At 33.2% G+C, this 17274-nt stretch overlaps 2 protein-coding genes and 1 long non-coding RNA gene across 4 annotated transcripts; 1 reads left to right on the top strand and 2 right to left on the bottom strand.

The window, feature by feature from the left end:
* Positions 1 to 2825: 2825 nt before the first annotated feature.
* On the bottom strand, positions 2826 to 5826 carry LOC111018611 (uncharacterized). Of its 2 annotated transcripts, XR_015786993.1 has the most exons (4): positions 5683 to 5826; positions 3750 to 4030; positions 3159 to 3451; positions 2826 to 3044 (listed from the first exon to the last, which is right to left on the bottom strand). It is a non-coding gene; the product is annotated as an uncharacterized LOC111018611 (long non-coding RNA). The 2 variants fall into 2 exon arrangements; XR_015786992.1 differs by having other exon boundaries at positions 3159 to 4030.
* Positions 5827 to 6820: 994 nt separating this feature from the next.
* Positions 6821 to 7519, bottom strand: LOC111018726 (cotton fiber protein). Its single transcript, XM_022294949.2, has one exon. The coding sequence runs from the start codon at positions 7502 to 7504 to the stop codon at positions 7040 to 7042; it is 465 nt and encodes a 154-aa protein (XP_022150641.2). The 5' UTR covers positions 7505 to 7519; the 3' UTR covers positions 6821 to 7039.
* A 7356-nt stretch (positions 7520 to 14875) lies between these two features.
* LOC111018706 (uncharacterized) lies at positions 14876 to 16608 on the top strand. The gene is made up of 3 exons (XM_088117009.1): positions 14876 to 15922; positions 16008 to 16085; positions 16316 to 16608. The coding sequence occupies exons 1-3, from the start codon at positions 15113 to 15115 to the stop codon at positions 16319 to 16321; spliced, it is 894 nt and encodes a 297-aa protein (XP_087973135.1). The 5' UTR covers positions 14876 to 15112; the 3' UTR covers positions 16322 to 16608.
* The last annotated feature ends 666 nt before the right edge of the window (positions 16609 to 17274 follow it).

Raw genomic sequence — 17274 nt, forward strand, 5'->3', positions numbered from 1 at the left:
ACTTATAATATATGTTTGCAAGTTAACATGTTGATTAGATTTGGTTTGTTTAGCCATTTTATATATAATTCGCTTTCTCACGCAAACGATTTGTATTTTTAAAAGAAAGAAATTTGAAATTCAAATTTCTAAACCGTAAATGGAATCAGTCATTTCATGTGCCATTAAATCATTTGATTAATGTGTTTTTCGACAAAATTTAATTAATGTTATACAATAGTGAACAGTGTAAAGAAAAAAAATATTTAAGTGATATACTCTCATTTATAAATATAACTCTTTTTAGTACCACTAGAATTAAATCCAAGACTTTTTTATCAGACGATTTATTAATATAATTAAGTTATTATATTGGCTTCGTATTTTATTTATGCAAAAAGTCCAGTCAACAATAATACGAGTAAAAATATCCCAAGTAAAAAAGAAGTGTATATTCTCTATTTTAGTACAATAATATCACTGAACTATGCTCATTTTAACAGAAAAAAAAGAAGTGTATAGAGTGATTTGACAATGCATATTTTAACGCATGTTATTTAATTTCTTAACTTTGCATATTTATTATTTGAGCTTAAAAGTCCAATTTTCTACTTTTGTGCTAATTCAATATACAAGTTAGGAGCACAACATAAAGAAAAATAATTTTAAAAATCTACATAATTTTTAAGTAATCGCATTGTTTATCAATCAACAAAAATTAATATATATTTTGATCTCGAGATTATGAATTCGAATCTATGTCTACTATTATACTAAAAAAAATCATAAAGGTATGAAAGGTATTTTCTTTTTCACCCACCTGCAAGGGTGTTCTTGTCCCTACAATTGGGTAACTTGGTCAACATCGTAATAATGATGGGATAGGGATGATTGCGTGGTAATTTGTGAACCAAAAAAAATAGCAAGAAAAATGTTCTCTTTTTTTTTTCTCCTTCTTTTTCCTTTTTCATTAAATATAATATAATAAAATCAATAGATCAAATGTACTAAAAATATTAGAATATATTATATGTCATGTTGAAGTGTTTGGCAATGTCATTTCCTTGTGATATTTTGAGTTTAGTGGTTGAGAAAGAGTTAATTATTTATTCCGAATATATTATTTCTTAGAGCAAAGAAAAATTAAGCATTAAGTTAGCTGGGGTTATCTTTAGTCAATCACTTTCTCAAATTTGAGTAATTTGTAAGGTTAAATTTGCACATCTATGCCTTTACAAACAAAAGTTAGTGAGAGAGACATTTTCTCAAGCTCCAAGAAAAGAGAAAAAAGAAGGCAAATCTTTCGGTGTCTCCGATAATTAAGCTCATTGTTCAATCATTTCACAAGGTTGGTTGCCACCCAAAACCAAAGAATAAGATGAATCTTATTCTTGTGCATGCTCAAAGACAATATATAAACCAAACATCACTTTATAATCAAAACAAAAGAAGGAAAAAAAAAATCTTTGATATTTTTGCAATAAAAATATCTTGGATATCTCAAGCAATTATTGTTATTCTTTTTTATATCCATGAGTGTTCGGATCAGCTTGCACGCACCTCAGATTAATCTCACAGAACAACTGTTTGACCGTACGATATTAACGTTGAGAAAGAAATAGTTTTTGTTGGGTTTTGCTTGAAATTTATGGTGGGAATTGGTGTGAAAAAAGGGGAAAGGAAAGAGAATGATTGAAAATTATGATGACATGTGAGGGTTTGAAATTAGCTGTTGTACACTACTCCTGAAACTGAGAATGATATATCCTCCTTCTAGATCAGCTTTTTTGACATTTGAGTGCACTCTTTTTTCCAACTCTCATATGGTGAAGTTTTGAAATTTTCTAAATTCATTCCCACAATCTTTTGGACCCCATCTGCTTTCTCTCTCTAGAACAATTTTTATATCATAACCTGTGGAATATGTTACCCAAAACCCAAACTACTGAGGGTTCAAATTTTCTTGTCAATATTGGCCACCCAAAAAGGAAAAAAAAGGGGGGGGGGGGGGGGGGGGGGGGGGATCCCAGTTTTATCTGGCTTTTCTTGCTGGGGTTATAAAGAAGACTAAAACGAAGCTAACCCAATTAGCTGATTTCATCTTTCTCTTCTTTCTATATTTGGCCAAATTGGGTTTGATTTTGTATATTGGTTTGGTTGTTCTTTTGGTTTGTAGCTTATTTATTTCTTAGATTAGAGAGAGAAACGTTGAACAACAACATACATCTTTTAACACTACAATCTTGTCTCCATTGTCATTTGAAACAAGTTTAGGTGAGAGAATCTTCTCATGACAAAAGAATCTCATCACAAGCCATTTCTTTTAAGAGCTTTCTTTCTTTATTTGATTATTGTATCAAATGAATATAAATTTGTTGGTATTAACAATCATTTGGATATAAAATAAATTATCTATCTCCAGCTAAAGTTGATTGAATTGAAATTGGAAAGGACCCAAGAAACAGTACAAGCTTGAAGAAAACCTGCGACAATATAAAGTCTAGATCACATCCACAGATAGATAACTTGAAAGCAATCATACAGCCATGTCTCTACTTTTCCTTCCTTTTTTCTTTTTCTCTCTCTTTACTTCTTTTCCTAACATTATGAGGCCCAAAATAGTGGGCCCTATTGCTGGATGGATCTTTAGGATGACCCAAAAGGGAGATCTTAATTATTGTTGTTCTGTTGGACTTTGGGAACAGATGTGCTTCCAACAAAAATTTGACAAAATAAAGATTTCAAGGATCCATGAAAGTTACTATTGTTTATTTTCTTCATCTATACGATGAATTCTTTTCCTAATGTTATTATTATGACAGGAAAAGTTGAAACTTGAAAGGAGCTGTAGGAAAGAATAATCTGTCAATAAAAGGGAATCATGTAAAGGTTACCATGGCACTGCAACTGCTAAAAGATGACCCACAAGTTTCAACCATTCAACTAAAATCTGTGTCTGTTGCAAATGATAATGAAAGGGATTTACAACCACTTAGAACAAGAGGAGACACCATCCTTGGATTCCTCTGAAACGTTGGAATGGCCTGAGGTAGAAACATTATTTCCTGCTTATTCACAGATGTGGAAGAACAGGGAAAACATTAGTAAAGAATACTGACCACTACAGAGTGTAAGATCACAAAATTGAACAAGTTTTGCAACAGCTGCTGAATCAAGACCTTAGAAGTTTCGAGCTATAGTTCAACAAGGATCCAGAGCCAAGCAGCGATCTCTCTTCGTATTTTTCGACAGGTAGTGCTGGCTGTTCCAACTTCACTAGAACAACATGGTCTCCTTGATGGTTTTCCTCAAGTAAACTGCAATTGGCTGGAGTCTGGACAATCAAATTGTCTCAGAGATCTGATCACTTCTAGAACAGTCTCTATTTTGGCTAGCTACTGCTCTTTCTTTCTATTACATGCAAGACACAGTCTTCTACAAATTCTGCCCGTCTCCTTGTCTTGTCTTGGTACTAAAAGATCAATCAGATGGAAATAAAATGTTGCTGAGAAAGTTAACCGAGAAAAGAAGAATATATTCTTTTTATGTTTATAGAAAAGATGGAAGTGATGGAAGTAATCAAACCAAGGAAATGAAACAGTAGACATCTACTTATATCTATCATACAGACAGCCCCAAATACATCTAAAAGACAACTCCGTACTATAATGTCCATCTATCCTGTGGCATCATGGAATTTTAATATACTTAGTGAGAAGAGCAAGTCTGGATTTATCAAAGAAACTAAAATTGGCATAGAAGAAGGAAACCTGAACTATCATTAATATATGTTATATAACAATCAGATACAGAGGGAAGCACCAGAAATCAACCATGTCCATCAGAAATTCTTGGAAAAAGGAGCTACATTACAAAGGTGGAAGTTTCCAATTCCATTTGCAAATGTCAGTGAAGAAAGCAATTGTCTCGGGGTCAATTCTTTTATATACAATTCTTAGGGAGAAGAAGGTTCCACTGGGAATGAATGGGAAGACTGAAAGTACTATTTGCACCTTGGCAACCTTTGATCACAGGGCAACTACGGGGACCTCTGCAGCAACAAATGATATGGGTAGAATGACATTATAATGAATGTGCTACATTTCTTATCTACAGGAGTAAGTTTTCAACTTGTCACAAACAAAATGTAGATATACACAATCAGATCACAAGGCCTCTTTTTACATGCGAAGCATGACGATTTGTTTCTGATAAGCAGGGATGAAAACTATGAATTTTGTCATAATGGTAATTTTACTAAAAAAAAAATATTGAGAGGAAAAATGATTCAACATCGTTAACAACGAAAACACCAAATCTACTTTGGGGACATAAATCTCATAACGAGACTTGTAAAACTCAAAGCCACTATAAAAGTTTATTTTGATAATCGGAAGTCAAAACTTTGCTGTCCAATAGAGACCCGCACCCGTCCTAAGGCCTGAATGCCTGAGGCATCAATGATTTTTTTAGTATTAAACTCACTCGAATATTTGAACTTGAGACCTCTAAGCCCGTATGACCAAGAGATCCCAAGTTATTGTCAACGGAGCCACTATAGAAGTTTTTAAATGACCGTTACAATGATTAATGGATAATGATAGATCAAAATATTGAATATTGGATATATTTCCTTACATCCAGTACCTTCTTGATTTGATCAATAGTTCTATTAAAATAATGTCAAACAAAAAACTACGTAGCCCTTCAAAGAATTTCATTAAATTAATAGTCCCAATACACCCTAATATCTGAAGAATTCTCATTCAACAATAATCAGCGGCCTCTGCCATTAGAATAAAAAAATTATTAAATAGAGACCTTGTGATGTGAGTGTCTAATGAGAATTATTATCGAAGGATACGAGCATGTTCGGTTGATAGATTTCACATCATTGAAGTTTAATGCATATATAATTTTCGCCACCTGTGGAAATTCCTCATCTATAGTCACACAAAGTTTGAAATTCTATCAGCTAATTGAAAAGCTGTGATTTGCTTCAGAACGAATTGCCGGTTAATGGTTACTTGTTGCTAAAAGATTCTCAAGTTTGAACCAATACTCTAATACATTATAAGAACCAAAGTTTGAACCGCTTGAATCAACTCTCGCGCTTTTGTAAAGAATAATCAGTGTGCCCAAGTAGATATATGTTTTCATTCTTAATTACAGTGATTTAGCATTTAGAGGGAGAAGATCCTCTCAAGTTGGTGGAGATTATTGCTTGTTTCTGTGAATTGACTTGTTGAACACCCGGGTTTATTTTTGCCTGTTTTATCCTTCCCATCATTTTATTCACTGCCCAAACTATTATTTCCCATCTTCTTTGCCATGTTCTTTTGAATAACTTCCTTTCTTCATGAACTCCAGGTTCTCTCCTTAACAGCAACCAAACGATATATTATGTGCATAATTTGGAAGGAAAAAGTTATCCTCCAAACTCAGGGATACTAGCCAAGGAGCCAACTCAATAAACTAAAATCAACTCTACATGATTCCGCCAGGGGGTAATCCACCTTCTATCAACTGAAGCATTATGTGCACGCAATGCTAAACTAAAAAGACACATTAGACACAAAAAGAAAAAATAAGATCGTTCAATTTGACAGGGAAAAAAAAGCGTCCGGTTAAATGATTGCAGTTATAGACAACAAATTCCATAAGAAATCAAACATCACAAGCGTAGAAAGAATTCATATGAACCTGTAAAGACCATCCAAGTTGACAGTAGCTAGAGCGTGGATCAGGTGGCTGAGTTCTGAACATAGACATCGCCATTCCCATTCCCCAATGCCTCGACAACTGAACCAGTGAAGGATCTGTGTTCGCTCTTCCATGGAAAAGAAGGTCTAATGTGGGCCGGCTTTGAACTTGAATGTGCTCAACTTTGATATTGGGCCTCACGGGCTATTAAGCCCAACTAGAACTATTCACCTCGGGTTGCTATTTAAACCCGCATAATTTCTTGGTACACCCACAAATTTAGAAAGACAAAAATTTTGCTTGCTTGTATAAATTGTTTTTTTTTTTTGAGACGTTGTGTAAATTGTTTTAGAATATATAAAACATCTCTAAACAGAGTATTTCGTTGTCTTTTTATGCTATCTTGATTTGAAAAGGTTTAGTTTAAAAATTTTGACGTCATAATTAATAAATTTTAATTATACCATTACCAAATAAAAATAGCTAGTTATAACATTTTCCTTGAGATAAAATGTAAACCACCCCAAATTAAAAAAAGATATTTTATTTTCTGGTGTTTCTTTTTCCTAATAATTCGTTTGGCAAGGTTACTATTTGTACAAACAATTGACATTTTGTTATTAATCATGTGTAATTAATGACTGGAAATGAAAAAAAAAAAAAAAAAACAGAAATAAGCTTGCATGGGAAGTTTAGATCTGCATTTCACAATTGTGACTCTATAATCTAGAAAGAAACATAAGAACAAAAAAAAAAGTTAAATTTAAAGATTGTGTTTAATTGGTTATTGACTTTAAAAATGATTTAATAAATTTTAAACTTTATTTGTTGTGTCTAATCAATATTGGAACATTTTTTTAGTACGATAAGAATCCTTAAATTTTAGAAAACATGTCTAATAAATTTCTACATTTTCTATTTTTGTATTTGATATATACTCAATTTCAAAACATTTTTTCAAAATTTAATGATCCATGGAATACAAAGTTGAGAATACAAGTATAACACTTATAAAAGTTTAGAAAGGATACTAGTCACCCTATTGAAAGTTTATAATTATATCAAGCATCTTTGTAATACAATCTTCAAACCTTTGGACTAAACTTGTAATTCAAATAATAACAATAATAAATAACTTGTTTCCAAAATTTGTTTACTATTTTATTGAATTCCAAAACTCCAGAACTCCCGTAGAATGAAAATGGAAAAAAAGAAGACAAAAATCGAAAACCAATCTCCAGCATCTCTAAAACTTGAGTGGAGTGAATACATCACAAAAATAACAAAACCAAACAAACAAACAAATAAAAGAATTGAAGCAAACAAAGAATAAGTAACAAAAAAGAATGGAAAAGTTTCAAATCGATGGCATTGGCATTGCGAGGGCCTCCATTTTCATGTCCGCATAGAACTTCTGAATGAACAATTCAGCCCTGTGATCAATCGAATCATCTTCATCTTCGCTCCACTCCAACGCCTCCAAAAACTGCCCTGCCTCTTCCTCTGCCTCCTCCACTCTGTAATTTCCATCCCGGAAACTGCCACTGCTCAGGCATGATCTGCACGGAAACAGCAGCGAATACACATGGCGGCGGCGGCTGCGGCGGCCGGATCTGTGATAATGAATGAGAGGAGTGGCGGTGGACGGGGAGAATTGGTAGTGGTGAACAAACCCATAATAAGAATTAGGGTGCCTTGCAGTCGCTGATTTCTTGAAGAAAAGGAGCTTTGGAATGATGGGTTTTCCAATTCTAGTGATAAAGATGGAAACTTTGAGGAAATTTGAGAGCTTTTGGAAGACGAGTGGCATCTTTGCCTGCATTTTTAGGAGGCTGAAGAAGCTGAAGGCTATTTGAAGGTGACGGAGGAGGCGCGGAGAGAAACAGGGATGACGTGGCGGAATGTGATTAGTGGTGGGGAGCCAAGCTGGAAAAGGTCGATGTGGTCAGTTCAACTTTGGACTTATTGGGAAGGAATAACAATCTAGCCGTTAGTATTGCATTTATTTATTTTATGTTTTTATTATTATTTCTTTTTGCGTTCTATGCTGTAAAGTTTGAGGTTTTGACCCGTTTGAAATTTCAAAGCCATTCTTGAGGAATGAGGAGACTGCATTAGAGAAAAAAAAAAGTATTTCTTTTAATTCGAAGAGCACATATGCTTGCTTCTTAAGTTATTTCTTTGAATTTGAGAATGTTTTAGAAAATAGTACTCTCTTATTTTTAGTAAAAGTTCTGTAAAAACATATTTTAAAAGTTTGTTATATACATTGTTATAATGTAAAAGGGGTTTGACAACCTAATAGACTTGAATTTATTTTACCCAACACACGTTGGTTGGGTCAAGGTGGATCATAAGTTTATTCTTTTGTCAAAACAAAAATTTATTAATTAAATTGACTTATTTGGTCTTCAATAGTTAATTTATTTAACTATTCGTGTATAAGTATATAAATAAGACACCAATTACTTTGTTTAAAGTTAATGGTTTAATTTTTCACCCTACAATTATTAAACTCTAAGATAAAAAAAATTAATTAGCCTACCATTATTACTAATTTGTAAACCTTTTTTTTCAATAAATTACACAAGCATATATGTCTATTTTAATTTTTTATATATTGAAAATTTATGGCTTCCCCCAGAATAAATAAGTCTTTAGTTGAATGACGGAAAATTTCACTATTTTTTTAGCAAATTACTTAAATAACCCAAATCAACCTGACTTTAACATTTTATAATAGTTTGGTTGGATTTTGTTTTTAAAAAATTACATCATAAATAAGTTGGTAGAAATTTTAAAAATATTTTTAACCCGTTGATCGAATCTATCATCTATTTTAGTCTGAAGTATGAAGAATTGCAAGAGGGTAGTTTTTAACACAAGTCCACCCATAATAGTAAACATCTATAATTTTCGGGTCCCAAGAGAATTCATTAAAAAAAATAAAAAAAATTAATAGATCAATATATACTATTTCAATTTGGATGCTATTTCTTCCTATAAAATAGTAAACATCATAAAAAAAAACGAGTTTTGTTGAACTTGAACCACGGGTCAAAATATAACAATTGTGACTTTATTTTCTTTATATGTATATTTGACTTTGCAATTGGGAATGCGCTTCTACATTTTATTATTAAGTAAACAAATAATTAATTTATCATAAATTAAATAATCTTGCCTTTTGTTTTCACAAAAAATAATATTGTTTTTTAATGAAGATTTTAAGCTAATAAAATATTTAATATAAATAATTGTAAATTTGTCAAGATAAATTATAAAAATGGTATAAATATAAGAATATTCAATATTTATGATACGGAAACAATACATCAATGATATATTTTAGATAAGTATAATAGTGATATAGATTTATCAATGATATACTCTAGTGGTAATTAATATCAACAATATATTTATCTTTTTTAGAAAGAAAAACAAACTTTATCTATGATAGAAAAAAAGGTACAGTGATAAACTTCTTGGATGATATAAAAATCATATAATGGTGAAATATTATATAGTGATAAATTTTAATTATAGTAGATAAATAAGTGATTATGAATGGTATATAAGAAAAAAATGTGTCGTATTTGTAAAATTTTTGTCTGTGATAAATTTATAAATATGACAGTTTATTTGAAATCATTATTCTAGGTTAGAAATTAATATAAGTTTGGAGTTTCATTTTGCAATAAATATAGCATTGAATCAAAAGTATATATAAATATAATTTATAAACCAAATTAAAGGGAGACTTATTTATTTTTGTAATATAATACTGCAACCAAATATATTAAAAAAATTTAATATTGTTATAAATATTATATAATAAGGTATGGCATGCCTATAAATGATGGATATACCTTGTTTTGGATGGAAGTATATAGATGCCACATATGCAACACTATGCCAGCAAGAATTCCAAGGCCAATGAAGCTTTCTTCCCCTTTAAACATTCCTCGAAAAATCACCATTTATGTTGCAGCTGAATTGGATTTGATAACGGAAAAGTAAATATTAAATTTCCTTAAATTTTAAATTTATAATAAAGTTAAAAGGCTAAATATATATGCTTTAGTTCATCGTTAAGTTAGAATTCTAACCTTCTAATTGGACAAGTCGCCCCGAGTGAAATAGACAAAGGGAAGATATGTGCAAAAAGATCTGTTGACACTTCGACGTTCAAAGTTGGTATTAGTTTGAATTACCGCCGCTCTCAAGACAATTAGCTAATCAGAATTGCATATACATGCATACGAAACAAGTACTCTCTATCTAATACGAGTAGGTTGGTGGGTCCCACTCGCCTGTCGCTTTTTATGATTATCGAAAGATAGTCAAGCTACAAATTAAGGTTGAGGTATTACGTGGTCGGGCTAAAAATAATTGTCGAGGTATTGCTCTTTGGAAAATTGGTCCGAGACTTCACACCTCATCATTGAAACTTTTTTTAACAACACCTACTAATTTAATTAAAAAAAACAAACTAAAACACTAAAACATATATTTAACTTAAATCAAAATATTAAGTATATATTTTAAATAGTTATTCCTGCATGCAGATGTTTGGACCAAGTCGGTATGTATATTACTAATTTAATGTATATTGGATTAAGTTACAATTCAATGTAAAAGTTTAAATTAATAAGTCATCATAAATTTAGTTATTTTATATAATTTTTAACGTTAAAAAATAGACAAATTCTTCTATGAATTAATAGCAAGTTTTCTTTTTCTTTCTTTAAAGATAAATACAATTATATTGCCCAACTATAGAATGATATTACATGACAAATTTTAAAATTGCTAAATTAAAATAATAGAGAGAGAACTAAAAAAGTATATGATTATTATTACTCCAAATATCATACGTAATTGGAAAAGTTTTTATTTCTCCAATACTGATTATTCTTTGTGTGGTAATGATTGAAAAGTTGGTTTCCAATGACGCCTTAACCAACAATAATTATGGCTTTGAAATAACTCAATATTTTTTTAGCATTATGTCTAAAAATAATTTTAAAAGATATATTCCTAAAACTTGAAGCAGGATCAATCTGAAAATCTTGATTTATTTTAAAAGACAATAAAAATTGGAGAAACATGTTTTCCTAATACAATATTTTCTTTCCAATTATTCCTCTTTGTGTCGGTATCAAATACGTTTTTCTGGCAGATTTGAAAATTGAATCTCAATTTTAAAAAATTGTTGTTGTGTTGAATAATATATTTATAAAATAGTGGTGGTTACAAACTAAATATTTAGTTCAATTTAAAATATTATTATATATGTTATAAATTTTGTATAATTATTATTTAAAATATATATATATATATGAAGTAGTATATTTATCAAAATTTTTATTTTGGATCGAAAGTATTTGTTTTTATTTTATTTGAAAACAAGAAATAGAATTCGATTCAAATTTTCTACCAAACAGGCCCTAAACATACCATCACTATTTTTATGGATCAATGACCATTTATCTTTAATCTCAATTTACAACAAAAATTTAAAGGTAATAATTCATTACATTAGCAACGCAAAACCTATGCAATATTGCAACTTATATTTATATTTATAGCATAGATGTACTTATAGAAAAAAATCTTTAAAAATAATAGTTTAGTTCGTTAATTTGATTTCGAGATTTTAAAATTAGCTTAATAATTTTGTTCAATTTTGATTGATTTGGTGGTTAATTTTTATCAATTTAATTTTATATATATATTTTTTGAAATATTCAATCGGAGAAAATTGCAAGGTTGCCAATTATTAGGCATTACATTAGAGATAGCATCAAGCTGAGATTGGCAGGGCCTGTGATGCTTTCACGAATTCTGACAGAAAAAAATTTCATGCTTTTTTTAATTAAAAGAATTATAAAAATTTGTTAGGTGGAATTATTTTTTCAATCATCTATTATTTTCAATTACCAATTTCATAAAATAGTCAACAATTTTAATTAATGTACGTAAAAATGCTAGGGACATGTTAAAAGAAAAAATACTTGAAATTTTAGCGATGGGAAGGAAATAAATATAGGTTAAACTTTCAAGGTTGGGGCAAAAAATTTAAATCAAAAAGATTAAATGTGTCTTCAACTCTATGGTTGATTTTCTTCCAAAAAAAAAAAAAGCCTCTATGGTTGATGTGGAAAAACTCCATTTATAAGCATAAATAATCCTAGGTAGTAATTAGTTGGATCCAAGGTCATCCCATGGAGAGTAATTAATGCAAATTTTAGAATTGAGATCCAACCCGTGCTAATATTAATCACAAATATTATATGATCCTGATGCAATTAAGCAAAATTAACAAATTCAAGCTCGACGCGAGGAGATTAAATATATATATATATTTTTAGAATAACATGGGTGGAGAATCTAACTCAAAACCTCATGATTGGAGGTATATGTCAATTACTTGAGCTATACCCACCATGGCAAATTCTAATAATTTCAAAACTATGCAACCATTTGACAACAATTAAGATAAGAATAAATTGATAATTAAGACACTATCATTTACAGGATTTCATGGCTTTTTCTTGACAAAACTGTATTGTTCAGTAACAAAAACACTTAAATAAATGCCCAAAAATCATTTCTAACTCTCGAATTTTAGTTTGAGATGAGTTGTTGAGTATGTGAAGACGTGCTTCGTGTGTCAACAGGACAAGGTCGAGCGGGACAGACTCTTGAGATTCTTGGAATCGTAGCTGTATATAGCGAATGAAAAAAGCGTTCATCCTGGATTCTCTTCCTCAATAAAAATGTCAAGAAATTGATCCCTATTCATTCGATCAAAGTCTCCAATTCAAACATGGGTTTGATTCACACTCCATGTTATGAGAAATATTTACCATCCGTTTCTGGTCAAGACGGGACAGATAATGTGGCGACAACTAGGGAGAACAAGTCATTCGACAGGGAGATTATGAAATTGCGGAGGCCTTACCTTAGTTGGATCTCACTGGTGCCAGCCTAAACGGTAGGTAGGAGACGGATGTGTGACGTTTGGAGCGAAAATAGATGGCGAGTGCCTAATCGAATTGATCGGATCATATAGGAACAAGGTTCAAGCCGTCATCCGTCTGGAGCCTTTTCTTCCACCTCTCCTCTCCAATCATCTATCAAACTTGCGTTCCCTAGACGCTATAAAATGTGGGTCTTTCCTTCACCTATCGTATGTCCTTCGACAGTTAAAACACCCCATAGATCCGATCGTTCACTCTTTTAGACCCTTAGTTTCACTTGGTTGGGGCAGAGTTTTGCCTTCCATCCTGAATGGAAGGGAAGAATGTGGATAGATGGAACCAAAGAGGAGCTCCCCCGACTTAGCGCACCATTTACTAATCTCATCTTTTACGCAATCAATCACCTTTTGACTGTACAATAATATGTGGAGCTCGACATGTCTCGAAGCGTAGGAGAATGTTCTTTTGCTGATATTATCACCAGTGTTCGATATTGGGTCATTAGAACGCCCATGTTGTGGCAATTCCACTCATAAGATAATAGGTTATTCCTATAGCACGTCCTTGCACAATGCTCAACGCTCCAGGCTGAGCAGCTGGAGCAACTTTTAATCTATTATGAACCCAAACAATAGATTCAATAAGTTCTTGTCATTTTAAGCCTAGTTTACCATATTTTTATGAAGGCATAGCTTTAACATGTGAGTAGCTCAAATTTTCTAAATGTACACGCCAAAAATAACATATGTCTATACTTTTGAATTCATCGATGGATCAATTCCACTGATTTTAATCGTACTAAAATAAGCTAAATATCCAATATTTAAGTTGATCACCCTTGAGAAGGGCACATAAATTGATCATTATCTTATCTTAATGCAATTAAGCAAATCAACAAATTGGAGGAAATTAAATTAAAATTTTTATTTTTTAGGGTTTTTTTCTTGCTTGTACAGCCGCCACTGATTTATCCTCTCCGAAGGGCCTTTTCCAGCCAATCTAAAATGAGGGTTTTTATTTTTGGATAAAATCTTTCTGGTATCGTATTTTGTATTGAGCCCAAATCTTCGTTTTCTGTTAGATCACCCAATTGTGAATGATGCTACAGCAACGCCACCTCAACGTATTTTTTTTCCTCCAATTCTTAGGCTTCAAAATAAAGGGGCAATCAAAACTACAATTAACCAAATTATAATAAAATTTTAAATGAGTAAAAGAAATAAGAAAATGATCACAAGATAAACAAAAACTCAACTCCTAATTCAATTTTACTAGAAACTCACTAAAATCAATCAAGGTAAAAATGTCACAATTTTCACTCAATTTTAACTTAGAAATGAGGAGATGCTAAATTTAATCTCATTTTATGGGATTGTCAATGGTTTGTATATTCAATTAATCTGTTTTATATAAAAAAAAAATCTCCACTTTATTTGCAATATATACCTCCTTAAAACTTTTAAGATTAGTTTACAAATTTCAATCAACCCTTAAATTTTCTAGGTTATATTTATCTAGCCCTTATAATTTAAAAATCTTTATTTGAACTCTCAATTTTTTTTTTCTAAGAGGTAACTCTTTGTATCTAATAAGGCAACTGATCTAATCAACAGATGCTTAGATCAATGATTATATTATTTAAGAGTTATGTAGCTACAACGTGAAGAATTAAACATATAGTTGATTTCGAATGGGTAACGAAACGAGGTAATTTTAGTAAAGTAAAGCAAATTGTAAAAATTATGCCTTAGTTTTTTTTTTCCCTTCTGAGGTCAGCAGACCATATAATCCTTCAAAAATACACATGTAGCATGTCACAAATACTAATTACATTAAAAATTCAAATAAATATTAAAAAAAATACTTTGAAATTCAAGACTTTATAGTAATTTGGGTAAAAGTTTCGATTTAATCATGTGTAATTAAGCAGCTATACTAGTTTAGAAATTCGGGGGTGTAGCTACAAAATTTGCTAGTGGCCTAATTTAGGTTTATATCAAACCCACTAAATGCGATATATTTTAAATCTTGAATTAAGCCTAAAAATGATCCGGCGACATAAAACTAAAAGCAAAACGACGTCACATGGCCCCTTGGAATCTTCAATATATGGAGCGCAGGTTAGCAGGATGGGCGCGTTTTAGTGGCGTCCACAGAAACCAAAAAACGTGTCAAAAATTAAAAACAAAAAAAAAAAAAAAGGAAAATTGGGAGCCCAAACCTCAAAGCCCTGGAAGTAACGTTAAATCGGCCGCAGCACCCAAATAGGTTGGGTATATAAAGTGGCGTTTCCCGGCGGTATTCCGTTTGCTTAGCGCGACCCGAACCAATATGAAGAATATCGCCAACCAACGGACCCTCAAAAATCTCTCTCACTTTTCGATTTTTTTTGGAGGAAGAACCTCAGCGATCTGATCTCGCCGCCTCGCTCTGTCGGCCGGGTTATGGTGTGTTCCGATTCCGACCAAACACTACTAGACTCCAATTCCATGGCCATGGGACTCGAGAGATCCAAGCCCCTCCACAATTTCACGCTCCCCTTTTTGAAGTGGGGGAATCAGAGGTATCTCCGCTGTATGAAATTGGATTCCGATGCCGATGCCGGCGACGGCGACGTTCCTCACGCCGCCGATCGCCGATCACCGGCCGTCAAGTTCAACTGCCGGAGGTTTCACACGGACAGGGACAGGGACAGGCCGGTGTTCTTCAAGGATTCCGGGAAGCGGCTGAGGGGTTCCAAGTCCAAGATCGAGAGGAGCCACGACAATTACCGAGGCGATGAAGGGATTGCGGCGGTGAGAGAGAAACTCATGATTGATCTAAAAACCGCCGCCGATAAGATGAAGGTTGCATTCTGGAGAGATGGGGTGGTGGACGACGACGATGAAGACGACGCGGCAAAACCGGAGAAGGAATTTCCGGCGGCTGCGGCGGCGGAGGAGTTAAGACCCTGGAGTTTGAGGGTGAGGAGGGCGGCGTCGAAGGCTCCGATTGACGCAATTGGCGGAGGTAAAGGCGGTGGTAAGGGGTTGAAGATCGAGAAGAAGGGCGATTCACCGTTTAGAAGCGGCGGCGGCGGCGGCGGCGCGAGGTCGTCGCCAGGGCGGCGAGTGGGAACGGAAAAGAAGGAAAGGGAGAAGTTCTCGGTCTCGCTTTCCAAAAAGGAGATCGAGGAGGATTTCGCGGCGATGATGGGACGCAGGCCGCCGCGGAGGCCCAAGAAGAGGCCCAGAATTGTACAGAATCAAATGGATGTAGGTTTTCTTCTCTCTTCGCTGACCTATTTTTCCCTTCTTTTCAAATTGGGTTTTCAAATCTGCGTCCCTTCCCCCATTGCAGACGCTCTTCCCCGGACTCTTGTTGACGGAGATCACCGCCGATCTCTACGACGTGCCGGAAAACCCAAAAAACTCAAAGGTAATTTCGCCGGGCGCCCTGTTTTTTCTCCGAATAACAAATCTAATCTAATCAATCTTCCATTTATCATATTCGGAATTACCCTCTTGATTCGCCTCATTCCTACAGAGGATTTCTTTCTCGTTTCCCCATCTGAAACCAGAAGTCAATTCCAATTTTCAATCATAATTGGTAATTGGTATGATCGGGATCTTCGTCTAATCACATTGGGTGGTTATTTTAATTTGCAGAGTTAGTACCGGAAACCGAACCGGCAGCCTCCTTAGAAGTTAGACGACCGGCAACCTGAGACGCTGCTAATCCATGGATGACATAGGACCGACAGACGGACCGAGCTCCATCTTCTGGAATCGAGAATTTATTACACCACATTGATTTTCAGTAGATTTGTGTTGTATGTTCCATTCCATTGCTCTGAAAACGCTAATTCTTGTGTATTAATTATAATTACATTTCATTCTTGTTGTCCTGAATAAAGAATAACGATTAGTGGGAAGGAAGAAGCACAATTGTTTTGCTTTCATCTGTGATCGATCTCTGGATGGATATTGGTTAACAAATTAGTGAAAAAATTGATGCGAGGGGAGGCGGTGGTCCAGGATGGGCTGGAGAAGAGGTTATTTTGGACGAGCCATGGATTCACATCGTGGGTGAATTTGGCGGATAGGTGCCAGTTGGTGCCGAATGCTTCATCGTGGCGTCTTGGCCTCGCGCTTGTTCGATACAAGTTTACATCTGGACAGAATCTATCTATAGCATTATACCGAATTTTATTTTAAAAGTTTTATATTTTCTTCTTCTGCCCATACACCAGACCCCCAATTTCTCAGAAACTTTGTACAAGTGGAATCTCATAACAATGCTAAATTTGATGAACATAACAACACACTACTTTTTCCTCTTAAATTGCAAATTACGAATGTTATTTATCATTTTCAAATTTTTATTTCGAAAAGTTTTTTTCTTTTTAATAAACACGTCTCGGATTGGATTTAAAATTTCAATCTTTTGATATATGTCTAATCAATGGAACTATAATTAGGTCTTTGATTATATTGAACAAACTAGAATGCTTTTTCTTTGTTAAAAATGAATGAATTAAACACAAATCTTACTAAATAGAGGTACTTTAATACTTTTCTGACTCTTTAAAATTAAGGTTGCAAATTGATCAATTTGGTTGAAATGA

The sequence above is a fragment of the Momordica charantia genome (genome assembly GCF_013281855.1).
Source record: "Momordica charantia cultivar OHB3-1 chromosome 9 unlocalized genomic scaffold, Mcharantia_2.0 BLBB01000009.1, whole genome shotgun sequence".
Lineage (NCBI taxonomy): Eukaryota > Viridiplantae > Streptophyta > Magnoliopsida > Cucurbitales > Cucurbitaceae > Momordica > Momordica charantia.